Below are 27,855 nucleotides of genomic sequence, written 5' to 3'. Positions count from 1 at the left end.
TCCAGATCTGGCCCCGCCCCCTCTCAACTGGCCCCGCCCCCTCAGTGTCCACAGTCTGTCAGAAACCTGCTGCCGCTGAGAGCTACGCCAGGCCCATCTCCTCCAGCACGCTGCGGGGGGACTCGTCCTCCTGTAGAGGGAAGCACACACACACACACACACACACACACACACACACACACACACACATTAAACACACACATCAGGATTTAAAGGGGCAGCCACAGTCACACCTTCTGCAATCACATGACACTGAGTCGTTATGCGACCCTGAAACACGCCGCTCTCTCTAAACAGGATAGGGACGGCTGCAGGTCAAAGTTCAGGACGTCTGTGTGTCTTTAGATCCGAGTACAGAGAAGGTGTGTTCAAGTTCTGTTGGAGAAACAACACCTGTGGCACCCAGCAATAAGTGTTGTCCCAGCCCGCACCCTTCTGTGAGTCATAAATCATCTTGAATAATGTGGGTGGAGTTCCCTGAAGTTTAAAGGTCGACATGTGACTGTAGAGCAGACAGAAACCATGAACATGGCGGGGTCGGGGCTGAACGTACCTCCTGCAGCAGGTCGGCTTGTTCGATGGCTTTCAGCACGCTCTTCTTGGACGTGTCCTGGATCTCTCCTCCCATCAGGAACTCGTCCAGGATGAAGTAGGCCTTCTCAAAGTTAAAGATGATGTCCAGCTCACACACCTGCACGGACAAACTCACAGGTGAATCCTTTCTGCAGCAGAGACATCCACACACAGAGCAGTCGGACGTTTGTAACTCACGCTGCCAAAGTATTTATCCAGCAGCTCTACGAAGCGATGGATGACCTCCAGCGTGATCAGCTCGTTGTCCTGCTCCTCAATCGCACAACAGAAGTACAGGCTGGCGTACCTGCACACACACACACACACACACACGCACACACACACACACACACACACACACACACACACACCAAAACTTAATATCAGGCCTGACACAGACAGACAGGTGCAGCACCTTTAATGTCCACTAGATGCTCGATCAGAGGAAACAGCAGAGCACAGGTGTGAAAAGATTGAATGTTAGACCTGGTTTTTCAAAATAAAACTGGATTGGATCAACAGACTTCAGAGCTCTAAGTGTGCCTACATACTTCGTCCACAGGGGGCGCCAACATCCACACAAAATCCTGCTTTCTTGCAGCCCTAACGTCTCCTTTATCTACTCTGTCCCTGCAGAGATACAGCAATAAGAAATGCCTCCAGTCTAAGTGTAGCAGGAACATAAGGGGACATTAGAGAGATTACAGGAGGACTCCCCGACACGTCCGTCCGCTCTGCACTGCAAAAACACACGATAGAAGACCAACAGGAAAATAAAAGAGACGCAGGACGCCGTCTGTCTGTGATCTCCACAAACAAATGATGTAAACTCAGCGTGAGGGATGTAACTGCTGCACGGTGCTCGGAGACATTTAATCACTTTGTGTAAACGTCACCTTTAAAGACGAGAGCGTTGACGAAGGAAGGAACCAGAAGGCAACAGACCAGGAGCTTTACCTCCCTAATCAATGATTCATTAACAATCAAATTGCTTTTTTAATCAGATCAATTAACGGACTCGTCATCGCAGCTTCGATCTCATTTGTCAGATTTAATGTCGAAAAAGGATTCACACGTTTCACAGGAGGTTTGAGATGAACAGCAGAGCTTCTGATACGAGTGCAGAGTTTCCTCAGTTCATCTCCTCTGCAGGAAATCCCTCAGTGATCAACCACCCACACACACACACACACACACACACACACACACACACACACACTCTCTCCCCTGTGCTGTTTGTCCACCTCTGCATTCTGCTGGCAGTAATGAGCCCTCTGGGTGTGTGTGTGTGTGTGTGTGTGTGTGTGTGTGTGTGTGTGTGTGTGTGTTTGTGTAGTCAGATCAATGAGAGAGGAAAGCTGGGTCTCACCCTTTCCACCCACCTAAAATCTAACTCTGCTCAGCCCCCACACACACACACACACACACACACACACACACACACACACACACACACACACACACACACACACACACACACACACACACACACACACACACACACACACACACACACACACACACACACACACACACTTCTCTGCAGGAGGAGGACTAAAGTAAGATTTCACACGACGGCAGATTTGGAAAGAAATAAAATCATGTGCTGATTATCTCCATCGATCGCGATTAAAATCCTGATTTGTCATCAGATACGTGAGCCACGGCATCTCTGCAGGACGACAGCACGTCATCATAACGCTGTGTGTCACGTAACATGCACATTCTGCCACACGGACACTTTGCCTGCCGTCAAATAGAAAACCTCCAATGATCCTTCAGAGAGTCACAATGTTTGCAGTCGGTGAGTTTACACGCCTCTGTTGTAATGGAGGTCAGAGGTCAGAAAGGCTTTTGGACGGCGGCAGGGCTTCCCTGCAACAGCAGCCTCTTATACACCGCCAGTTCAAGGCGGGATTATGAGGCCTCTGTTGCGCCTCGTCTTGTATGTAAAACACACGGAGGCTGAATGGTGGCGAAGTCGCTCCGCCTCTGAGCCGGCGTCTCTGAGCGCCGTGTGTGTGTATCTGAAGCACGCGCTGATTGTTTACACCTCACACACACGTTGCAACACCGGAACGTCGTGAAAACAAACACTGGGGCGGCTTCACGGCGGCGTAGCGTGGTCCAATGTATAATGGCAAAGGCTGCACGATGGTGGAGCTTCGTCGCGGCGCTGAGGAGGAACCTCAGAGTTTCAGTCTGCAGACAGGGTCCAAGATTAACACCTGTCACTCTCTAAACGTGGAGGTGGATAAAACAATAAAGGCCAGACGCCACCGACTGCTGAGTTCCTGTAGTATTTACACTCTTCAGCTCGCATCACTACAACACACACACTGTAAGTGTGACGTCTACATGTGCATCGACTCTGTGCACTGGTGGAGGCATGCAACACATGACCGTCATTAACTGTACACTCATTACTAGATTGACCCTCACAGCGCACCGTCTCTGTGCTGACAATAACTGTTCTGATCCGGCCGTGCAAAAGCTTCAAGCTAACCGACGAAGAGAGGCGTGTAGGCGGTGCAGAACAACCCAAAGGAAGAATGAAGATCAGGGAGGACGTGCGGCTGAAAGAAGGAGAAGTGGAGCTCCATAGTAAGAGGGGGAGGAGGGACTGCTAACGCTCTGCTGCTTAAGGTGCTTAACATTGTTCACTAACCTCTGCACTGCGAGGGAACGGAGCTGCAGGGGCGCAGAGGTCCAGAGAGGAGACAGGAAACACTGGGAGGAGCCTCGTGTTTATAAAATGTGCACTCAGGAAATCCCAACTTGTTAATCAATACTAATTTATTACAATCAAACATTAATATAATAAAGTAGCCGGCTGGACTTCAGCAAGTCGTCTGGCTGACAGCACGAGCTCATGGAGAGCTTTAAGGCACGTTATGAGCTCATAAATCATCAGCAGTTAAAGCGTCTCTTATTTTACTACATGAACTTTGGTCACATTCAAATACTTTGTTTTACAGGCGTATTTTGAATAGACTCTGTTAAGTTGGCATGTTTACGAGGAGCACATGAACGCAGCAGTAAAGAGAAAAAGATGGAGAGTGCTCCTGACACTTTCTTCTGTCGGCTCATAAGTGATTTAATAACATAATATTATTGGCTGTTGTCTGTGTTCTCTGTTAGCCACCGTCTGAGCTAATGGACTCAGACAGTGATGAGCAAACTGATTAAAGCCTGTCGAGTCCTGCTTCATGATTTTACCGTTTATAGACGATCTTCAGGTCCCTCCACTCCAGGAAGCTGCACATCTTTGGTTTGCGGGCAAGCACGATCTGCATCAGCTCCCGGACCATCTTCTTCTTGTCGCGCTCGGCCGTCGCCGTGTACCACTTCTGCAGACGCAGCTTCCCCTGCCGGCTGAACAGCAGCATGAAACGCATCTGAAAGTAACACAGGAGGACGTTCACAGGAGAACATTTAACCTGAAGTTGTTGTTGTTTCCACTGACAGGCTCAGATTGTTATTCTAAGTGTGTGACAACATGACAGAAAGGATCCCTACAGAGATAGACCTTTTTGTTACAGAGGAAGATGATTGTTTTAACCACACACAGACGTTACATCGCTCTCTGCAAACACACCAGACTCCATTCATAAAAACAGTGATTTTACCTCACAGGACACAGGAGCTGTTGGTTTTCTTTCTGCCTTGATCGACTAGCTTTATATTTGTTATTGTGTGTTACACATGTATTGTGTTGGATCTAAACTCACCGTTTAAAACACCAAGTTTGCACACCAACACAAACAACCGAACAGATCAAGGCAGCGGTAGCCATGCAACATCAGTGTTCTGCAAGCTTAAATCAGTGTTTTTCTGAATGGAGTCTGGTGTGTGTGCAGAGAGCGATGTAACGTCTGTGTGTGGTTAAAACAATCATCTTCCTCTGTAACAAAAAGGTCTATCTCTGTAGGGATCCTTTCTGTCATGTTGTCACACACTTAGAATAACAATCTGAGCCTGTCAGTGGAAACAACAAGAACTGTTAGTGGACGACCTTTGACCTATCAAGGATTATGTTGCAGCTATTACAGCCTGTTTCACTGCTGCAGGATGAACACATCTATTTTTATCCATCAATTTTCAGCCTTTCATTGAGTTTATGATAGAAAACAATTCAACCGACACTACCTGAACAATCTAGGATATCACACCAAACTCCTGTGGCCTGTATTTAAACGTGTTCTCACTGTCACAGGAAACTGGTGGTGAACTGCTTCAACCTGCAGAGGCACGTCACCTGCCTCCTGATGGATGTTGTAATGTTGTCTCACACCGGCTGTGGTTTGGACAAAGGTTGACTTTCAGTCTTCGGCTGAGCGACAGGCGCTGAAATCTGAGACGAAAATTCTCTCTCTGACAGTAAACTGAACATCGCTGGGTTGTGGACAAAACACAACATATTTAAAAATGTTCCCATAATTTAATCTGCAACCTGTTAAAACCTAAAGAATAAAAACGTCGCTGTCTTTAATGTAAGAGTCTCACAGCCTCACATTTAACAAGCTGCAACCAGGAAATGTTTCTGCTTTAAAATAAAACAAACAATTAACAGATAACAACGCTGTTTTAAATTAATGTTCTTTTCATTGTTTCATTAATTCAAACCTTAATTAAGTACGAAAATCTCTTTAGTAATGCCACCAAGAAACATGGAAATAAACACATTCAGTCCGCCTTAAATCACCAGATTTTTACATGGAGTTTGGTGTGATGTTCTCTGCACACATGCACAGACATGTCCTGCAGCTAGAGGATCGTACACAGTAAACCTACATTAAACACGACTGCACAGGTTAATTAACTGACAGACACAGACTACATGTCACCATGAACACACACTGCAGGGAGGATGACAGCTGGAACAGAGAAACTAACACAGATCTACAGAACTCGTCTTTACTTACATCTGCGTGTTAGCAGCGCGCCTCTCTGTGTGCTCTATGTGACAGAGAGACAGTGTGGGAGGTTCCTGTTTGATTTACTGCAGCAGGATATAAATACTGTCCGAGCAGCTATTTAAAACACGTCTGTTTGTTTAGTGCAAAGAAAACGTCACTGTGTTTTTAGCGCCCATTCAGTGAAGCTGCTGTTCAACAGTGAGACGCTCTGAGACGAACGACACGGCCAAAAGTATGTGGACAGTTAAACATGTGAGTCTGACACCATGAGCACTGAACAGCCACCCTCTGGTTCAGGCTGTAACACTCAGCTGAGGCCTGTAAGTGTTACCAGGACATATTACCAGGTGTCATTTAAATAATCATCTTGTTCTGGATTATTATATTTATGTTTCCCAGAGCGATAAACAGCCAACAAGGATGTTAACTAAATGTGTACATGACAGCTCTCTGTTGCCCCCTGCTGACTGGCTGCAGTACAGCTCATAAAGCCCGCCTCCTCCATGTTCACAGATGGGACATGAGTCAGACTATAAAATCAGAACACATTTTTCACAAACATGGTTTCTGTCATTATAGTTAGTTCTTATCATGCTGATTTATGTCACAGTGAGAAGTTTACTTTTAATTAGTTATTTGATGCTATAAAAAGGGGGTGTGGCCTCATGATTGACAGCTCTGTTGACAAATGGGGCTCCTGCAGCGTTCTGTTCCCGAGTAGCAGAGTAGAGGAGGAACGGCGAGAGGAGACGTAACTAACACTAACACTACAGTCACTGAACTTTCCATCAGCGTGAATATCTGCTTCAGACCGACACAAGAAGCTGTTCTGCTGCAGACTGAGCCCACCTGAGGGCTCCAACACGGCGAGGCCTCAAGGTAAAGGTGTGTGTCGGGTACAGGAAGGGGCGGGACGTCGAGGCTGCGGCTCCACTCCACTCTTTTTATATGACGAGAGGGGATGGAGGCACGTCGGCCATCGTTATATAAAGTCAAGTGCTGTTTTACTTTGAGAGTTTTGTCAGTGTACAAGCGGCTGTTTATTAGCCATAGCACGGTAGCTCGTTGGTTCAGCATGAATCAGCATTAAAGTTAATGTATAATTGTTAGCATGCCTGCGTGTGTGCTAGCTTATGAGCTAATTTTCATCTGCCGTCCCCAGGCAGGTTATGACATCATACCTTACTTCAACAGGTACTTTAAATCAATATAGCCTAATATGAGAACGTGACTGGTGATAGATACAGTGATGTGACATCACCTGTCTGAGGTGAGCACTTCATTTACCATAAAGACTTCCTGCTCTTTAAGAAGCTTTTCCTTATCAAACTAAAACCAGACAGAGTCGTGTCTCTTTGGTTTAAATGACATAAAAACAACTTGAAATAAAAGTCTTGTTTTAGATACATCTGATTATATTAACCAGCCTCAACTGTCATTACATTCAATCATTAAAGGGTAATAGTTGTTATATACGTGCACCATGTCCATCACATACTTCTGACCATGCCGTGTTTTTGAATCTATATTTATAGAACAGGGATGATGTGATTCGCCTGGTTCCAGTCGAGAGAGTGAAACTAAAGTGCTGAACAAACATATTAAAGATCTTTTCCAACAGCAGCTTTAACATTCAAAGTCATTAAAACATTTTAATATAAAACTACAACAGACTACAGAACAATGCAGCTCCTTCCATCACACACAAAGTCACTGTGGTGATTCAGATCATTTAACTGACACGGGCGCAGCTTAGGCCAGCAGGTAAACATCAGCAGAACACCTGAACAGGTGAGAATATCACTTATTTCACTTTAATATAACATTCATGTAATAACTGTTTAATATTGAGGAGCAGGTATGACTAGCATCTGAAATACTGTCCCCTAACTGTCTCCTCCCTTGTTGACACAGACTAACACCTGGGGCTTAGCTCCTGCGTTACCTGTGAGGAGGAAGCTCATAATGCAGGTGTTACCTCACCTTACATTACACAGCCTGTCTCACTCTGTGTAACATTAGCGGTTAGCTTCTGAATGTCATAAAGACAAAGCTAAAACTACCTGAATGACAGCCCTACACTGTCACACACTGTTTCACACCTGGTCCGGTAACACGGCCTGTTAGCTCACATGCTAACCTATATGCTGACGGAGGCCAGGTGAAGGTAGCGCAGGTGGACTTCCTGAAATCATACACCTTGCTAGCATTAGCTTAGCACCTAGCTGCTGCCTTTTTAAACCGAGTGAGGAGGAGAAACTCACCATTTCTTCGGGGTTTTAAAAAACTACGGTGACGTTATTAACGAGCTGAACGTTCACACGTCCCGGTCCTACACGAACACACACACACACACAAACACACACACACCGCAGCTAACGAGGACTGTCCATGTCTGTGTGTCAGATACTGTACCACTGGAACTACAGTGAACCCATTCCCTGCTGCACCGAGCACTTCCGCCTCTGCTGGGCATGCGCAGTACTTTAAACGTTTATTTTCTGCCCCGAGTTCGGCTTCTCAGGTAACATCCGAGCGCTTTTATGACACGAGACCCTTCTTTTCATTTTTCTATCAATTAGTGGAGGGAGAAGTATTCTGATTATTTACACAATTAAAAGTACGAATACAAAAGTGTTTAAATACTCAAGGTACAGTTATTAATTTAATAACGACGTTAAAATTACGACTAAAGCAAAGTAGGCTAACCTCTTTGAGTCTCAGAAAATTAATCACGTTATATAATAATTATTTAAATGAAAGTGTGTGAGAGTTAAGAGGAGAAATATCTTCATGGTGAAAATGCCAACTACTCATAAACATCTGAAACATAACTTGAAACGTTTTTGTAATAACTGGTTTACAACATGATGAATTATAAGTTTTACAAACGGTTTAATAATGTAAAATCTTTACCTATAAATGTTTATAGTGACTTAAAGTTGTCTGATAAGTGTAGTGGTGTAAAAAATACATTATTAACCTTTGACATGTGGTGGATTAGAAGCTGAAAATGACCCACAAACTGCACTTACAGGTGAAATGCTTGAGATGACTTAATTAGTTGCTTTACACCTGTTGTTCAAATGTGTTGTTGAAGTTATATTTAACAAAATAAATAACAAAGCACCTCCATAAGTTCTAACCATACTCTTTACAGTGGAACCAAACCTCATGAGAGTCAACGACAGGACGACTCTCTGTCTTTCTGTTTCTCTTAAACTCTCGAGCACAAATTTGTCTCTCTCTTTCTTTATTGTCTGCTTCCTCTCACATATTGTTCGCTAAATAAATATTAGGTTTGTTTTTATAACGTAAAATAATTTACTTGCATGCAGTTTTATACATTCACAGAATCGGGTTAAATGTGAATGGGGTTTGGTTGGAACACGTGTGCACCTGCAGCATTTAGTAAAAAACATGTTGTTGGGTTATTTTAAGATTTATCAGTTAATTATTATTATTATTTTGAATATTCTTACAGATGAGGGCTTATTAAAGTATTAAAGTTTATTCTCTTAAAAATGTTTGATGTGTAATGTTTTGTGCCACCAATCCAAACACAGCATGACTTAAATCATGAATCACTTAAATATGGAAAAGATTATGTGTGCATAAAATATATTAATATACAGTAGAAACTTTTACTTTTCATTTGATGCTCGTTTTAATGTTTTAATATAAAGTTTGCCTGAGAAATTCAGCAGTGCATTAAAGTGGGTAAGGTCGTGACGTTTCCCTGTGTGACCACCAGAGGTCAGCGTTGTGTCGTTCCTCACAGTAACCATAGAGACAGCAGCTTTGTAAAAACATAATACTTTAATAAATATAAATACTGCAAAATACAAATGTTTCATAAGCGATTACAAAAATAGACATCACGAAAGAACAAAAATAAATCTTTATGGTCCCGGTGCAGCCGACAGCCTCTCTGTGTGCAGTGCAATAATGTCTGATTCTAACTCTCCTTCATCGTCCTCTCGGTCAGCCGCAGACGTTCAGACGAATAAATAAAACTTTACAACCCCAACGTCCGTCACGTTCCTCTTATTAATGACATTATAAATAACTGTGTGTGTGTGAAGGAGTCTGTCCTGTGTGGGCCTCATGAGTAGCAGTAGTCAGACACAGTGATGAACGTCTTCATGGTGCGCTATTGTTGTTCAGGCTGGTTGAACTGACCGGCGAACAGAACAGCACCTGCACAAAAAGAAGAGCAACATTAGACTCTCACCTGGGCGGTGGTGTAAAGGAGGTTTGGATTTCAAAATAAAAGATTGTTACCTGTGTGTTTGTGCTGGATGAGGAAGAGGAAGGGTCGGTCCAGAGTGAGCTCCTCCACAGCCATGCGAGAAAACATCACAGCAGCTACCGGAGGAGGGAGAAGTCGTCAGTTAGAGGCGGTTTCACTTTCATTTTCAGGGTTAGAGTTTCCTTAATAATGCCCACAGCTTACCTGTTGCTGCTGATCCTTTGGTTCCTCGTTCATTCACCTCGATCTTCACTCTCTGCAGGACCTTGGACACACACAGCCGCTCGTCAGCTGCAGGAAACACACACACAGGTTAGGTTCACAGTTAATCTCATTGCACTTTATATTCTGCAGGTTTTAACACGGGGATCTGGTGTCTTTCTGTGGGAGTGTAACTCACTGGTGATGCGAGTGAAGTCAGCCGTGGCCAGGTTGAACATGTCTCCCAGCCCCATGTTCAGCAGAGTGGACTTCAGGTTCACCTCAGAGTCCAGAGAAAACCTGCACACACACACACACACGCTCAGTGTTCATCCTGCTTCCCCGAGTCTGTTAACAACTCGCATATAAAGCATGAAAGAGAATCTGTGCGACAGGTTGTAACTCACCTGGGCAGGGCCAGCTGTCTCTTCACGTTCCTCAGCTCCGCTCTCCACTGATGAATCTTCTGGCTGCTCAAGTCCGCACTGAGCGTGCTCAGTGGAACCTCAGGCTCGAATGGAGACACCAGGAACATGCTCAGTGAGTCGCCCTCGTACGGGACCTCAATGACATCATAGTCCACCCCGTCAGCGGTCACGAACTCACCTGTTGGTTCGGGAGATAACTGATGTTAGCTCACAGATCGTCTGTCAGAACAACAGAGTAAAAGAAGGTGCGGGGAACCTGAACCTACCGTAGTGGAAGCGGTTGGTGAGCCTCATCATGTGGACGGGCACGTTGCTGCCGTTGGCGCAGTGGAACATCCTCTCCTGGGTCAGTTTGGGGTCAAAGGGCACCTTCCAGAGAGCCTCAAAGTGGAGCGCGTTCAGGAGGACCAGGCGGGTCTCATCAGACAGCGAGCCGGACGCCAGGAACTCTGGGATGGATCCTGCAGGAGACAAGACAACAAAGAGGTCACAGAGGATTCAGGGAAAGTAGGACAGAGTGTTTGAGGGAGGCCTGCCGATGACGTGCTGTTCGCGTGGAGGTGTAAGTACCTGCGGTGTGGTCTGACACCCAGGCGTTGATGACGTTGATGGCCTGCTCCGGCTTGGTGAAGTCCACCTGGTGGGGGTGGGTCTGGAAGGCCTTGGCCAGGGCCCGGCGGTATCCTTTCTCCAGGCTCATCTTCCTCTCCACCATCACCCCGCTGGCCGTCTCCACCCCCTCCTCGCTGGACAGGTCGCGATGCAGGAGGCGCTGCTGCCGGGACATCCCTCGCTCTGCAGGAGAGACAGAAGAGAGTCAGTTAGATTCGTCATTTTTATACTGTTTATACTGTTGTAGATCCTGTTTTTGCTCCATGTGTGACTCACCCTGCAGAGTGAACCCCATCGCCGCCGTTAAAGCCTTGCGAGTGCTTCCTGCAGCGCCGAGCTGAGCCATGGCGAGGACAGAGGCCACGCCGTACGGGGACACGGCCACGTTCCGGTCTGCAGAGTCCTGCACCAGCTGAGAGAAAACCTTCAGGCCGAAGTCGGTCTGTTTGTCCTGCAGAGAGCCGAGGCCTGCTCCGCTCAGGGTCAGCAACAGGAAGATGTACACGCAAAGCATCCTGGGAAAGAGAACGAGTGGTTGGTTTAAACACTGATGCAGAGTTAAATACAGGTGATGTCATCCCACAGGAGAGAAGAAATGTTCAGATGCATCATCAGGACGAAATGTTCCTGAGAGGAGCAGAGAGCAGACTCAGTTGGAACGATTCGCTGCAGCGTTTCTGTTTCTCATTAAAGAACAGTGACTGTGAGAAGTGAGTCACAGCAGGCAAACACAGCGCCGGGATCCAAACGGACCACCGGCAGAGAGAAGGTGAGGGAGGAACAAAAGTATGAACTGACGGGAGTCACTCAAACGTGCAGGACTCTTATAATGCTATAAACTTTTCAGGTTTCACATGTTTCTCTTTTATTCCCGTCTCTGCTCTTCACCTCCTCTGTGTGTTTGTCTGGTCTCTGTACCACAGCTCAGGAAAGTGCTGCAACAGGAAGTTATTATAAAAACTATGATTATTATTAAGAGTAAAAGAAGAAGAAACAATGATTACAAAGAGGAGGTGATGAGGAGCTGCACGTGGACTTCTATCTTCACTTAAACATTTAGTTTATGACGTAATAATAATAAATAATAATAATAAATAATAATGTTGACGTCTTGACTCTCAGTCCTGCAGAGCTCTTTAAACGTGCGTCAGACTCTTAATTTGAAATCCAGGATGAAATTTTAAAACGTTGAAATGAACCTTTAAATTCAGCGAGTGTGTGTGTGTGTGTGTGTGTGTGTGTGTGCGTGCGGGTGTGTGTGTGACTCATAACATGGAAACACTGTGACATCGGTTTTTCCAGCTCTGACATCAATAGTGAACACTGTATGTACAGCAGCTTTACGTCGAGTCCGTTCAGGGTCAAAGGTCAGCGCGCTGTGACCTCGGCCTCTGTTTGTGTAATCAGTCACTTCCAGCTCTGAGCAAACTTTCTGTGACACACACACGGCTGCATGATTCACTCAGAGACTCAGAGCTTCATTAATAATATAAACATAATAATATAAACACGGTCTGATCTGCACAGTTAAAGGTCAAACTTCATGTGTTTATATGGAGGCATAATGCTGCCATTAAAGAAGAAACATATACGGTTTTATTATCTTTATATGTTTGTGTTCTTATTCCTTTAACATGTTTTTATGTCTCATTTCTTTATATTTGTTAAATTAATTCAACATAAAATAACTTTGATAAAAATGTTTGTTGCTGTCGATGAAAAGTTAAACGATTTTATATTTTGAGTCGTTGAGCTGCTTTATTCTCTCCAACAGTTTAAAGTGTTTCATGTTTTATTACAAACTAAAAACATCTTGTGTGCGTTAATCGAAATATTTAAAGTAACTAGTTTAACAAATCTGTCACTTTAATCGAGTTTACATATTTAGTCACATTTAAACAACTATAAGCTAAATATTACAGCTGCATTAATGACTTCAGCTCCTCGTAAAATAACCGACGTCATGCTGTCAGTGACTTTAAAGCAGTTTAGTTTTTTAGAGAATAAAAGTCTTAAATTGTTTCAGCAGACGTGAAAGCAGAAACGTAACATTCAGCCCTCTGCAGATGTTTGTGCAGCCGTGTTCATCATATTACCGTACCACTACTGTCCCGTCATTAAACACAGCTATACAATATAAAATGCACTCAGTTCAACATGTGATGTTTGTGTCTAAAGGTGTCCAGGTGTGCTCGTCAGGTGCTCTTACCTTGTGGTTGAGACGTGTGTGACTGAGAAGAGCTGCTCTGTTGTTCCTGCTTCAGTCTGCGTCTTGATTCTGCTTCAGTCTCAATGGGCTCCTCTCTTTATAGAGGGTGTGAAGCCCCGCCCCCGACCTCCCACCCATACGCACACACACACACACACACACGCACACACACACACATTATTAGAGACGATGATGTCATCTGACGCTGTCTGGACAGGCTTCCTTTTCTCCTCACTCTCTTTTCCCCAAAGCATGACAGGGCAGATGGAAAGTCACTGAACACACACACACACACACACACACACACACACACACACACACACCACTCTGGCATGTGCAGGAAACACTGTAGTCATGTTTTTAGATTCTTTCTCTATCTGTGTTTTTTCCTGCAGAAACTTTAAAAACATCTGAACAGGAAGTGGCTGAAATGTTTTTTCTTTTCAAAATAAACTTCAAAGCGTTTGTGAGGATTCCCTTTAAAGGAGTTTGGAGCAGAAAAAGATTCTTTAAGTCCAATAAAACAAAACAATCACATGCTAACAGAAGACATTCATCATCTGCCTGCACACATTAAATAACTTAATAATAATAAAAACAGGAAACGTCTTTTCACAGTTCTTAAATCTTTATATTTATAAAATGACTTTCATCTTCAGAAACTGTTTTTGATTATTAAAGGTTTCTCTTACATTCACATTATTATACACGATGAGAGGACAGTGTTGGCTCGTACACATGTTATATCAGAGTGTGAGACAGAGTTTTGTTGCCCCCTGAAATTTATTTATAAAATCAAAAGGTTACTAAAAGAAAAATACTTTCTGTGCGACTGTTCATCAAATGTTACGTAACAAATCAAACGTCCCTCCATGAATCAAACATGTTCCTCTCACAGCCTCGTTTCTCTCCACGAGGTAGCCTGTGTGCTGTGGTCGGTGACCTTTGTTTATGTTAGCGGTCTTTACTCTAAGCTAACGTTAGCTCGTGCTGCACACTGTCAGCGCTGCAGAGGAGCTGAACGTGTTGCCGTCGGCTCATCAGAGACTTAAACGAACCATTTGACCCATTTTAAAAACTTCCACATGACAACAGATCAGTTCAGTCAGGCTCAAACATGTCCTCTCTTTAATCACCTCCCTGAAGCGCCCTGCAGAGACTCAAAGTCATTTATGTTAAAAACATTAGATGACAAAGCCAACACGCCTCAGGGTCCAGTGTTTCTCCTGAATCTGGAGGAGGAGGAGGAGGAGGAGACGCTCGGAGGTTGTAACAAAGGAATAATGGTAAAAACATTTACGATTGAATTCAAACAAACTCCTCTGCGGCGAGGATCAGGTGATGTCACCCTGAACCCCCCCAAACGCCAGCTTCTGTATTTCACCATATTTTCTCTGCACATTATCACCAGGCTCTGGTTCATCACCAGGCTGTAACATCTCTTTATCTTCCTTATACAGTCAGCATGTGCACTCTCACTTTGAGGGGCTGACACATTAAAACACCAAACATGGTCGTAGCTTCAGCATTCCTGATGTCACGACTCACCAGCATGTGGCAGACAGGACAGAGCGGGAATAACACACATTTTCCAGGGAATGAGACGCTGACAGAGCCGCAGACACTTTTCTCTTTAACCAGCGTGACGAGTTAGCCCGCTCAGATATTCATCTTTAAGTGTTTGGGGTTTCCTTTAGAGAAACACCAACAACAACAGAGTCCCTGTTTCACTGAACACAACACACAGCCATCTGTTTACAGCGGGACTACTTTCCTCTGAAGAAATAGTCCCTGATCTGATCTCGAGAATAACAAACACACAGTTTAACGATGAGTAAAAGTGCATCAGCTTTCATGCCTACAGCTGCTCTAACACACGACGCTGATATCTGTGTGTGGATTGGTTTGGTGGTAGTTATCTGGTTTGGGTTTTTCAGTTTGCTGAGTGATCGTTGGATCATCTCACATGTTTGAGATCGTCTCCCCCCACACCTTTCTGACGTTAGCGTTTTAGGGAGTTCTGCAATCATCTGAAAACCACAAATCAGACACTCACATCCGCTGATCCGCCGGGCGTGAGGAGGAGGCCTGAGCTCCTCTGTCCTCCACTTTGGAGACACAGTGGAGAGAGAAGGTGAAGGCCGTGTGATACGTTGTTTATGTATGAAAGGTCCTTTCAGGAGGTTTCAGCAACGTCCTACAGAGGGCATTTGTTCCTGACCTCCAACACGATATGTTTTATTACTGTATCTCTCTCTATAAAAAGATGGCCGACATGACAGCTCCCTAACAGTGAAGCCAAACCCTCTCTGTCGCCCCCTGCTGGCTGGCTGCAGTATAGCTCATAAAGCCCGCCTCCTCCATGTTAACAGATGGGACATGAGTCAAACTATAAAATCAAAATACACGTCAAATACATTTTTCTCCAACATGGTTTCTGTCATTATAGTTAGTTCTTATCCTGCTGATTTATGTCAGTGTTCGTTTTTCTGACAAGTTTACTTTCAATTAGTTATTTGATGCTATAAAAAGGGGGTGTGGCCTCATGATTGACAGCTCTGTGGACAAATGGGGCTCCTGCAGCGTTCTGTTCCCGAGTAGCAGAGTAGAGGAGGAACGGCGAGAGGAGACGTCACTAACACTAACACTACAGTCAGTGAACTTTCCATCAGCGTGAATATCTGCTTCAGACCGACACAAGAAGCTGTTCTGCTGCGAGAATTTGCACTTTATTGATTGAGAAACTTGTCTTGGACTCCAGGCTGCAAAGATTTAGCTTCCTCCTCCTGTGATCATCTGGCAGCACGTTGTTCGGGCCGATCAAGACGCGATACCTCTGATCAGCTTTAAGAAGGCCTTTACACGTCACAAAACTTTACCTTGCGGTTTTCAAGTTTGCTTTCAGCCGGTTCCACCAACGGGCTGTTTTATGGTTTCTGAGAACCAAAGAAAAGTTCTTTAAAGAAGGTTAATGAAGAAGTTATGGAACAATAAATCTGTAAATGATCTTTAATACGATGGAAATGAAGCCAGTGTAGCTGAGACGCCATCCTGCTGTTATAGTAAAAACTCTGAGACATAAAGGATGAAGCAGCAGACGGTCTGATGTCACTGTGGAGACTCTTTACAGACGTGTCTCTGCTCTTTGATGTCGTCTTTAAATGACATCAAACAGCTGCTTTATGATCCTCTCTCACAAGTCTAATAACCAACAAACACTGCGACACACAGAGGACGATATCAGCCGGCCCACCAGTTATTTATAGAGTGTGTTTCTATTTGTTCTGACACACACACACACACACACACACACACACACACGCACGCACACACACACACACACACACACACACACACACACACACACACACACACGCACATACACACACGCACGCACACACACACACGCACACACACGAACATCTGTTTCTGCTTCTGACCCCCGCACCCCGGGGATTTGGTACATTCCACATGAGGCTGTGAATGGAAAAGTGGCTCGTACCACCCGCCCACCTCTCTGCGGGGGCTTCAGGGAACATGGGAATCTTCTGTTGCCAAGACAAAACACAACAGGGACAATAAGTACAGAAATAACTGATCTGTTTGTTTCTGTTGATATCACTTCCTGATCGTTCGGCCCATAAAAAGCTTCATGTCACTGTGACAAAGAGAGTTTTTATTTGTTTACTCAGTGTTGTGATAAAACTTCTGGTTGTGTGATGAAGTTCTTGAGAGAGGCAGAAGATGAAGACGACAAACAAACCAACAAAGAGGCTTTGATTCAGAGTTCTGTCTGTGCAGCAGCAGCCACAGGGATGAACCTGAGAACACACTGAGGACGTTTCATCGCACATATCAAACAGCATCAGGTGCTGTGGAGCCTCCAAACACTGAAACACCTGGGCTGGACCAAGAGATGAAGTCAGCCAGCGCTGTCTTTGATACGCTGACATGACACAAGCATCAGGTGAGGATGAGATGAGAGAGAGGGACGATCAACTTCTCTGTGTCTGTGTTTATACAAGACTTTTGCCCATCTACCTCACGCCTCTGTCCCCCTGCGTGGTACGGCTCGGCCCGGCTCGACTCGCCCGGGACCATCCTGTTACCTGACCATCCTGTTACCTGACCATCCTGTCACCTGACCATCCTGTCACCTGACCATCCTGTTACCTGACCATCCTGTTACCTGACTCTCCCAGCCGATAAAAACAGCTCAGAGAATAAAACACGTGTTCCTCTGACAAACACTTCAGACGGATTTCACGAAAAGAGGAAACAATGGGGCACACCCCTCTGAAGAAACATTTGTCATAATAGAAACTTCACTGTGACCACATGCGAGTTTCCCCACGCTCCTGGAGCTCTTACGTAAAGACGCGAGAGGTCGCCTTCTCGTGACCTTCAGCAGCCGAGTTTGATTAAGTAACAGCTTCTTCTCACTAACAACAAACTGGTTCTTTAATTGGAAACAAAATCATCCTCCCACATGTCTCACAGGAAAACACACGGTGACCTGTGAGTCAGAGACGAGGGACTCCCCTGGTTCACTCGCCGACCTCTGACCCGGTCGGGCAGCAGAGAGGACAGAGTAGATTTTAATCGTGTTCTCAAAATGCATCACAAAGTTTGGATCAGCTCTTGTACGGACGTTCTTCTTCTCTGCAGATAAAAGGCGCGCTGTTCAGACATCTGTTGTTTACATCAGAATGCGCTTTGACCACAAGAGAAGAAGAATGAGTGATTCAAACGTTACTCTCCGTCTCCTCAGAGTTACATAAGAGAGAACGGCGGTTTGATCCTGGTCTTTGTTTCCACAAAGATCTTTTCTGAGCCGCAGGATTTCAGTCTGGCTTTAGGTATTTCGGTGACCTGGAGGAGCTGGTGTAGCTCGGTGTGTCGAGCAGGCGCAGGCGCAGACTGACCTCCTGTGTCACAACAGGTCAGCTAAAGAAACACACTAATGTACACACACGTGGTTAGAAAGCTTCCAGTGTCTTTAATACAACCTTGTTAGATACTGTTGTGTCGTTATTATGCAATCAAACAAGAAGGTTTCAGAACAATAGAAAGTTTTATTGTCAGTTCAAAACATTTGAAATAAAAAATGTTTTCATGCAAAAGAAAAAGCTTTTAAAAAGCAGCGTGTTGAATCTTAGCTAGCTTGAAATGTAGTCATTAGCAGCAGTAACGTTAGCGTTAGCAGTCAGTAGTGACGGTTCAAGCTGGCTCGCGCATCGCCGAAGTGGTTGCCATAGGTTACACATAATGACATGCATAGCGTCACCCCGTCCATTAACAGGATTGGCTCCTCAGGTTTGTGACGTCTCAAACCTGCCAATCAGAACACGTGTTGTTCAGCCTGTCCTTGGTGCGCTGCAGGTTAACAGCAGACCGGCCCAGCCACGGAGGTGATGCTGATGTTGTCTCTGATGTGTCTTTATGAACGACACCACACGGAGGTGTTCACAAGGTTAAACGTGTCTGACATCATCATCAACCCGTCCTGTGAGAGTCAGCAAGAAAACCTTTGAGACTCAAACATTTTTAATCTTCAAGTTTTTTCTGTTTGAATACAATAAAGACAAAAGTGTCAGAGGCCTGACTCTTGTTTTACAGGTGTTCACAGGTGTCAGTGTTTCTGCGCTCTTTCTGGTACTTCACAAGATAACACGTTTGTAAAGACAAACAGAAATCTGAAGGGATGTGAGACCTGAGACGAACAGGACAGAAGGGCTCAGGCAGGCTAATATGTGTTCACAGGTAATTACCTGAGGGAGGCACAGGTGTGAGAGCTAACGAGGCACAGGTGTGAGGGCTAACGAGGCACAGTTGATGGAGTTAGTGAGGGAGCTGTCGTCCTGATCCTGAGCCGACGTTAAAGTAACTTTTACAGCATAAATACTGAATCAGGAACACGTGACGCGTGTGTCACCAGCCGGCCCTGCAGAGCGTTGGCTTGAATCAGCAGCTAAACTCTGCTGCTGCAGTTTTTTCGCTAACTGTGAGATGTTTTGTGAAACACACGGAAAGTTCAGGTCGGATCAGCAGATGAGAAACGGCGGAGTCTGCAGCGAGTGAAGAACACTGATGATGGTGTCAGTGAGAGCAGTTAGAAAACCTCTGAACTCAAACTGAAACTAAAGCTCTGCACGTGTGTGTGTCTCATCAGACCGGTCTGAACTGGTTTGTTTGTATCAGTGTCTCAATCTTTGCTGCAGTGACAAACAGATTACTAACAGTTACTGTGAAACACCTTCAGATCACATGACTAGCAGCACCTTTCAGCATGTTTGTGTCCTTGTCAGCAGCCCCCTCAGAGCTGTAAATTCTTTTCTGCATCTTCAGCTCGTTTCCCCGCTCTCCTGTCGGGTCTGAGAACGTTCGGAGACGTGTTTCTTTGTGTGAACACAAGCTGATGACTTTTGAGTTTGGGCTTAACCTTTAAAGCTCCCGGACAAACTTTGCACACAGCTCAAAAGAAGCTGAACATTAAAGTCCCGTACCCTGTGAGACCAGCTGGGAAGACATCTTTACAAACATGTGCAGCACCTCGTGTGAATCAGTGATGAGATTCTAGTTTTAGACGCCCAACATGTGAGGCTGAAAAAATGATGCACAGCGATGTCTGTTTGGTTTCGTCCCTCTTCAGACTAAACAACAGAACACAGAGTCATCGTCCTCCTTCAGCCTCACATGGACCACACACAGGGTTAACTCCGACGCTGCAGTTCGTCTCTGTCTGTTCGTCTTCACACGTCTCTCACTGCGTCTTCATGTTATGTCTGACCTGACGGAGACACCGAGGAAGCTATCGTTTAAACATGTCGGCTGGAATCAGGCTGGATGTGGACGGAGGCGCACGATGATGCGAAGGAGAAGAGAGTCGAGATATTTGTGTTAAAATGTTAATAAATTGTCAGAGAAATAAAAAGTAAACCAGAAAGCTTCTTTGTTAGTGGCATATTTGTTACTTCCGTCTCTGCTCAGCAGGAACACGAAAGCTAAACTCAGATATAAAGCAGCACGATCACACACGAGCCTGTCGGCGCGTCAGTGATGGGGAGTCCCAGAAACATCGGACAGTTAGAACAGTTCCTCGTCCGAACGCAGGGAAACAACCATCGGTGAGTTTCTGTTCCTCTAACAGCAGAACGACACGACGCTGAGCTGCAGTCTCATCATCAACTAACGGTCGAGCTTCACTGGAAAGGTAGAAGGTTCCTGGTTTGAATCCTGGTTCAGGCGTATAGTGGGCCTTTCAGTCTGCAGGGATGCAAACAGGTGAGAACCTGCGACAGCTGGGGGGGCCGGGGACATGCTCCTCTGCTCTCCTGTGACAGGTAGAGCTGATAAGTAACCTGTATGTATGTGTGCCTGACACACTGTGCATGTATGTCCACTTGTAGAGCGCCTATGAGAGCAAACACTGAATGAATGGCCACAGTGTTTGTTAGCAGCGTCGTGTAGTTCAGTCTGTGGCCATAAACACGTGTGTGTTTATCCATCAGTGTGTTTTCTTGACAGATTTGCCCGCAGCGAGCGGAGACAATAGAACAGACGCCGAAACCATCGCTGCAGTTTGCGAGCTGACCGCACTGAAAAGGGCAGCAGGTCTGTCGGAGCGCAGCATGTCTGTCGGAGCGCAGCAGGTCTGTCGGGTTGGTCGTCAGGGTTACAGGCGCTGCAACATGTCGCTCTGAGAGGTTTGTTTATCTCTGTGACAACTGAAAACCCCCGCCGCCCCGTCTGCACGCAGGAGGAGGACATCTCAGGGTGTTGAAAACAGGAAGTGAATCAAAGGACAGAATCAGTCACACTTCCTGTCTCCCCAACACAATAAAAGTCCTCTCAGTTATCTCAGACATGTTTGGGACGTCGGCACGTTGGAAACAACAGATGACAGGCGAGTTCCAGTCGGCCATCAGCGTCTGTCCTGTCTGGACGGTAACAATAGAAACACTCACTCTGAGAGTCACTCCGTCCTGAAAGCATCGTCTCACCATCAGTCGTCATGTAGCTCCAGTTCAAGCTTGAGGACAAAGCAGATAAACATTTATGTTCATGATTAATTTCACAGTCTGAGGACTCTGGCTGCAAACACCTGGTCACCTTTGGTACCCTCTGATGTAACCCTAACCCTAACCCTTAAACAGTTACTTTACTAAAATCATAGTAACGCAGGAAAGCTGCAGAGGCTGCAGCAGCTTCACACGGCTGTAAGTCAGCGTCTGTACCTTCATTGCCAAAACAGGGAGTTGTCCATTATAGGTGTGGAAGTCTGTTTTGCTGCGACTTGTCGTTACATTTGTTCGGTGCATGTCAGGCTGTGATGCACGAGTGTGCTCAGATTCAACAGGATAAATCACATCAGTCCAGCAGGTCGTTATCGGTCAGTTATTGCAGGAAATGAAAAGAAGAGCTGCAACAGAAGATCTGGAGTCAACACAAAGTCGAGTCCTTCAGTCGAGCCTCAGAAACCCTCTGATGACTCGGCGTTGGATGGGAAACTCTCCGGTCAGCAGCTCTCCGGCCAACAGAAACAGCCTGACCGTGTTATGTAACGTGTGGGCAGAGCGATGGAGAAACAGGATGTTCGGTCTGATTAAACCGCAGAATCTAAAGCCTTTGTGTTTACCTGCATGTGGTGTGAGTAAGTGGGAGAGGTTACTCTGAACCAGACTGAGTGTGCAGACTCAACATGTTCATGCACACACTCGTAACACACACTTACATAACGTGAGGAGTTCAGATGATCCATCAGATAACCAGACTGCATGTAAACAGTCTGACATCTCCATCAGTGTTCGCAGCTCTAATCCAGATTAAGCCCGCGCTTGTTGGCACCGGCCTGGACTTGGACGTGTGCAGGATCCTCCCAGTTCTTCCTCAGATGGTCTGCTGTGATTACAAAACAGCAGCTTTGAGTTAAAGGTGAGTTAGACACAGCAGGTGAGTTTCATATGATTCTCTTTAGATGCACAAACATTCACAGGAACATTTTCTGAACTCTGACCCCGGCCTTCAGCATCCTGCAGACACGAACGTGTGACAAATGACTTTATCAACGTCTTCTAAATCAGATACAAGTGACAGACTGAACACAAGATGATCTGCTTCCTCCAAGGTCGAGGTCTGTGGACATGCAGTAACAGAGAGATGTCAGCGTGAGCAGGCTGCACATGCAGCAGGGGATTTGCTCAAGGATACTTTGACGGACCTCAGGAAAGGACTTTGCACCCCTCCAGCTACCAGTACCAGGATTTGAACCTGCCACCCTAAAGTTCCCGAGCCAACTCAGACTGAGCCGCCGTCTACCCCCAGGTGTGTGCCTAACAAGGCCTCGTTAGGTTGGAGGTCACGGTTCAAATCAATGTTCTCTGTTGGTTTGAGTGAAGGTGCATGTCGTGCTCACAGGCAGTCTACGCCTCTGATTGGTTAAAAACAAGAACTTTTAGTGCACGTGCTTTGATCGGGCACGTTTGTCTCCAAGCTTTAAGAGGAATCTACACAGACGTATTTTGACACGCGTGTGTCGGGACAGAGTCACTCCAATGTTACTCAGTGCTGCGATCTCCTGCAGCCGCGCAAAAAAATACAGAATTTATGCACAACTAAAAAATTTGTCTTTAAGTTGGTTGCAAAGTTGTCTTCTTCTACTGTTTCCGGAAGATGCACACTTTTAGGCATCACTGTCCCCCCGTGTAGCCAGGAGTCGAAGCTACCATCGGCTCACTTTGAGACTCATCTCTGCTGCAGCTGCACGCCGCAGTGTCAGTGCAGATTCTGAAGAAATCTGCTGCAAACTTTCTGTATCGTTTTTTCCTTTAGACACAAAAATATGTTTAAATAGAGTCCAGATGTACTCTTTGAATGTGTGCTGCATCTTGAACTCTTGCACAGGTAATTAAAAGGTTTGTCTCGTGTTACAGAGCGGACCGACTGTCCAAACACTGAGCTTCATACTGCAAAGCATCAGTTTAATGCGGGCCTGTGTGCTGCTCCTCCTGCAGAGCGAACGCGTTTCGTGCATGCCAGGACAGGAGACAGTCAGCAACCACAATCCAAACAAAACACGCCACCTTCATCCTCTACATCCAGATATAATGGTAGACCAGGTGTGTCATCGTAAACGTGTTTTTATAATTCGTCATGTTTGGTACTTTTTGTGTCATTTAAGTTAAAGAGTCGAGCCGGGTTCTCCTGGGTTAACGTCCTGTGCCTGTCGTCCCTCCTGACAGCAGACTGTCTGTACACCTTCCACCTTCCACCTGACGTCCTGAAGGCTTCTGTGTTAGAGGCAGACGTGTTCTTTAAACGGAGACACGCTCGTCTGATGGAGTTTGTGACGACTTTACACTCAGAGCTGCTGTGAGCCCGGGCGGGACCGCTGGGGTGCTTCAGGAAGCAGGGAAGGAGGAAGACGATGTAGCAGTGTTAGCATGTTAGCATGCTGAGAATAGCATTCATGCATTAATACAGCACTTGTTACTTTTGCTCTTGTGTTCCTCTTTGAGGTTGTTAACCTCATCACGCTCTGACCCACCTGCAGAGACTGACTCACCGTCTGTGATGAACAGTTCTGCTCCACCCCGGTGTGTGAGTGAGTCAGTGTGTGTGTGTGTGTGTGTGTGTGTGTGCGAACCCTCATGGCCCTGATAACAATTTAACAATTCCTGTCAGAGACACAAAGATGTGTCTGAACATGAAGACCAAACAGAGAGGGCGCCTGAGTCTGCTGACCTTTGACCCACAGAGCGACGACACAACAACAACAACAGATGAATCAAATCAGTCGTTCAGGCTGCTGCCTTTTGATTTCTCAGGAACAAAGATCGTAAACAAATAACTGTTAACAGATACTTTCATCCATTTCCTACCTTTCCACTAACTCACAGTCTGTCTGTGATATTGTGTATATGTGTGTATATGTGTGTATATGTGTGTATATGTGAAAATGAATGAACTCATATCAACACAGAAACAGTCACAGATACGGGCACGTCTCTTTCCAGCAGTTGACTGACTGACAAATGATGCTCGACAGATCTTTGACTTGTCTGTCTGCACTATCTGACTTTTGTTTTGCAGAGCTCGTAGGTTATATTCACTAACGTCCAGCTCCTGTTCCCTGAAAGCTGTAGCGCCTGAGAGTTCGCTAACAGTGACTGACTAGAGGCACATCGCTGGCTGCAGCTTCGTTCTGCACACGCCGGATCGAGTGAGCAGTGAACACAGAGTCCACTTCAGACAGAGAAAAGGATGTTTGGAGGTTTTTAACTTATTCAGACTTGTAGAAGACAAGATAAAAAGTGCTTCTGATGTGTTTTGATTGCTTTCCTCGACCCCTCTCTTCTGCTACCTCGAGAGCAGTTTGGATTTTATTGTTAAACTTTAAAGAAACTCACGAAGAAGTTCATAAACATGCGCATTGTGTGACGAAGGCTGTGTTACAATCTGCACGTTCATCTCTGTTCCCGTCACCGGCCTGGACTCTCGTCTCTCAGGCCATGCTCTGTTGCTCTCCACCTCTCCCCACACCTGATCCCACTTATAATCAGCCCTGCAGGTACCTGTCTCTCTCACCTGCTTCAGCTTCACTCGTCCGTATACCAAACATTTGTGAGCCGGTTTTTATTTTCCGCCTTTTCCTGGATTTGTAGCTGTGGTTTGGACTGGTTTACCTTTTTTCAATGGACTCGTTGGAGCAGCACCACCTCCCACATCTCCGCCTGCATCCCGGCCCTCCCCTCTGTGTTTCTCTTCCATATGACAGGTTGGTCTTTAGATACACAAAAAGAGCACACACTTGCACACACTTCCTTGCAGTGATTCACCCCTTGCAGCACAAATGAGCCCCTTTAACTTCGGTCCACTTTCCACTGCACACCGGGGAAGCTTTAATCCCTCAGTACAAATCAACCTGAACCCTGAGCACATTGTTCCACTTGCACAGTTCACAGTGAGGCTCCATAAACGCCACAGACTTCCAGTAAACGACACGAACAGACAGAGAGAGCTGCTGTTGATAAATGCAGCTCACGCTCTGTGTAACCTTCCTGCTGCCTGTAGAGTGAGTGTGAACCCGGCCCACACCAACATTACTCAACAGAGCACACTTGTTCTCCAGGGAGGACACGGAAAATCTGAACGCCACAGAGATCCTGTTATTTATAAAATCTTCATCAAATTTCCCACAAAGCACTTTTCTTTAGGAGTTTCCCTCTGTTACATACAGACTGACTCAACACTCCCTGTTCTTCTGAGCCGCACACACACCGAAAAGAAGGAAGAGAGGTGAATCCAGATTGTGAAGCAGAAAACAGTCCCAGCTTACAGGCCGGAGAGAGGGCCCTGAGACAGACAGCAGACCATGATTATTAATCAGGACAGACGTAACGAGAAGAAAAGGAGCTAAGAGACGGGTGAAGACGAACAGACAGAGAGGGAAACTGCAGCGTGGACAAGAGGCGTCTCGTGAATGTGAATGTCTGGAAGTGACAGGGAGAACTTGGAGCCACATGGATGAAAGTGAAGCAGCCAACATGGCCGACGACAAGCAGCAAGACATTCCACATCCAACTGATTTACACACGGAAGCAAAGTTCATGTTCATTATTTTCACTATATTGTTCTTTGATTTGAAGTTCACATGATTTCAGTTTAATAGTCTCAGTATACTTTACACAAGTATCTGTAAGTATACTTTACACAAGTATCTGTACGTGTACTTTACACAAGTATCTGTACGTATACTTTACACAAGTATCTGTATACTTTACACAAGTGTCTGTACGTGTACTTTACACAAGTGTCTGTACGTATACTTTACACAAGTATCTGTACGTGTACTTTACACAAGTATCTGTACGTGTACTTTACACAAGTATCTGTACGTGCACTTTACACATGTATCTGTACTTTACACCAGTATCTGTACGTATACTTTACACAAGTGTCTGTACGTGTACTTTACACAAGTATCTGTACGTGTACTTTACACATGTATCTGTACTTTACACCAGTATCTGTACGTATACTTTACACAAGTGTCTGTACGTGTACTTTACACAAGTATCTGTATGTGTACTTTACACATGTATCTGTACGTGTACTTTACACAAGTGTCTTTACGTATACTTTACACAAGTATCTGTATGTGTACTTTACACATGTATCTGTACGTGTACTTTACACAAGTATCTGTACGTGTACTTTACACATGTATCTGTACGTGTACTTTACACAAGTGTCTTTACGTATACTTTACACAAGTATCTGTACGTGTACTTTACACAAGTATCTGTACGTGCACTTTACACATGTATCTGTACTTTACACCAGTATCTGTACGTATACTTTACACAAGTGTCTGTACGTGTACTTTACACATGTATCTGTACTTTACACCAGTATCTGTACGTATACTTTACACATGTATCTGTACGTGTACTTTACACAAGTGTCTTTACGTGTACTTTACACAAGTATCTTTACGTGTACTTTACACAAGTGTCTGTACGTGTACTTTATACAAGTGTCTTTACGTGTACTTTACACAAGTATCTGTACTTTACACAAGTATCTGTATGTGTACTTTACACCAGTATCTGTACGTATACTTTACACAAGTGTCTGTACGTATACTTTACACAAGTATCTGTACGTGTACTTTACACATGTATCTGTACTTTACACCAGTATCTGTACGTATACTTTACACATGTATCTGTACGTGTACTTTACACAAGTGTCTTTACGTGTACTTTACACAAGTATCTTTACGTGTACTTTACACAAGTGTCTGTACGTGTACTTTATACAAGTGTCTTTACGTGTACTTTACACAAGTATCTGTACTTTACACAAGTATCTGTATGTGTACTTTACACAAGTGTCTGTACGTATACTTTACACAAGTATCTGTATGTGTACTTTACACAAGTGTCTGTACGTATACTTTACACAAGTATCTGTCCCTGGTGGAGCTCCAGTTTTTTCCTGCACAGTAAATAAAGGACAGTATATTTAGTACTCTCTCCTGCACACAGTCCTCATACTGTTTTTTTTCCATACTGTATCTGATGAGTCAGCAGGTGTGTAAAATCATCTGTCATGTTAAACACAGAGAAGACAGTAAGAGTTTGACTCATCTTTAGATCACAGTGTGACCCACATCTCCATCATCTGACACGCTTCTACTAATTATTATGTCTGTTATTTCCACTACAGAGCATCCGACCTTTAACACGCACACTGCACAAAGGTCAAGTGCCTGACTAATGCATTAATGAGTCTTGATGATGAAATAGAAGGGGGCGGGGCTTGTCACAGGGGGTTCAGGTGCAGTTGAGAATAATGGAAAAATAAAAAAATAAACTCTGTCCTCTTACGGCCCAGAACTGTTTGTACTTTCTAGTTTGCTGCTCAGATGTGTGAGCGATGAGGAGTTTGTTATATCTTTACTGCTCTGAGTGCGGTACAGTCATCCTCGTCCTCTCTGGAGGTCACAGAGGTCATGAAAGCTTCATGAAAAATACTACCTCTGTGTCACTTGATTGTGATAGCAGGGTTCCCTGGATGAACTTCCTCTCTCTGTTTCCTCACAGTCTCAGTCTGATTCAGCTTCTTTTTAACCGCTCTGACCGTCTGACAGGAAGT

At 45.1% G+C, this 27,855-nt stretch overlaps 2 protein-coding genes across 3 annotated transcripts; both read right to left on the bottom strand.

The window, feature by feature from the left end:
- Positions 1–23: 23 nt before the first annotated feature.
- Positions 24–7,908, bottom strand: ap1s1 (adaptor related protein complex 1 subunit sigma 1). 2 transcript variants are annotated; one of them, XM_069672309.1, is made up of 5 exons: positions 7,757–7,908; positions 3,793–3,971; positions 772–880; positions 554–691; positions 24–130 (listed from the first exon to the last, which is right to left on the bottom strand). In XM_069672309.1, the coding sequence occupies exons 1-5, from the start codon at positions 7,757–7,759 to the stop codon at positions 83–85; spliced, it is 477 nt and encodes a 158-aa protein (XP_069528410.1). In that variant the 5' UTR covers positions 7,760–7,908; the 3' UTR covers positions 24–82. The 2 variants fall into 2 exon arrangements, with proteins under 2 accessions (XP_069528410.1, XP_069528411.1); XM_069672310.1 differs by lacking the exon at positions 7,757–7,908 and adding an exon at positions 5,499–5,526.
- Positions 7,909–9,277: 1,369 nt separating this feature from the next.
- On the bottom strand, positions 9,278–13,249 carry serpine1 (serpin peptidase inhibitor, clade E (nexin, plasminogen activator inhibitor type 1), member 1). The gene is made up of 9 exons (XM_069672352.1): positions 13,195–13,249; positions 11,262–11,500; positions 10,944–11,168; positions 10,640–10,834; positions 10,353–10,551; positions 10,145–10,245; positions 9,949–10,035; positions 9,777–9,860; positions 9,278–9,692 (listed from the first exon to the last, which is right to left on the bottom strand). Exons 2-9 carry the CDS (start codon positions 11,497–11,499, stop codon positions 9,646–9,648), a joined length of 1,176 nt encoding a protein of 391 aa, XP_069528453.1. The 5' UTR covers position 11,500; positions 13,195–13,249; the 3' UTR covers positions 9,278–9,645.
- Between the last annotated feature and the right edge of the window lie 14,606 nt (positions 13,250–27,855).

The sequence above is a fragment of the Semicossyphus pulcher genome, unplaced genomic scaffold (genome assembly GCF_022749685.1).
Source record: "Semicossyphus pulcher isolate SPU_LCO1_2020_fin unplaced genomic scaffold, fSemPul1.0.p SCAF_21, whole genome shotgun sequence".
NCBI classification, from domain to species: domain Eukaryota; kingdom Metazoa; phylum Chordata; class Actinopteri; order Labriformes; family Labridae; genus Semicossyphus; species Semicossyphus pulcher.
Note: the sequence above shows the minus strand (reverse complement) of the source record. Positions and strands in the feature narration are given on the sequence as shown.

Excerpts from the sequence above, each read along its gene's own strand:
- ap1s1 (XM_069672309.1), bottom strand. Across the intron at positions 881-3,792 it reads CTGAAGATCGTCTATAAACG|GTACGCCAGCCTGTACTTCT; the intron begins GTAAAATCATGA and ends GTGTGTGTGCAG. Across the intron at positions 692-771 it reads TGGATAAATACTTTGGCAGC|GTGTGTGAGCTGGACATCAT; the intron begins GTGAGTTACAAA and ends TTGTCCGTGCAG.
- serpine1 (XM_069672352.1), bottom strand. The coding sequence starts at position 11,499 with ATGCTTTGCGTGTACATCTTCCTGTTGCTGACCCTGAGCGGAGCAGGC. Across the intron at positions 11,169-11,261 it reads GATGGGGTTCACTCTGCAGG|AGCGAGGGATGTCCCGGCAG; the intron begins GTGAGTCACACA and ends TCTCTCCTGCAG. Across the intron at positions 10,036-10,144 it reads TGACTTCACTCGCATCACCA|CTGACGAGCGGCTGTGTGTG; the intron begins GTGAGTTACACT and ends TGTTTCCTGCAG.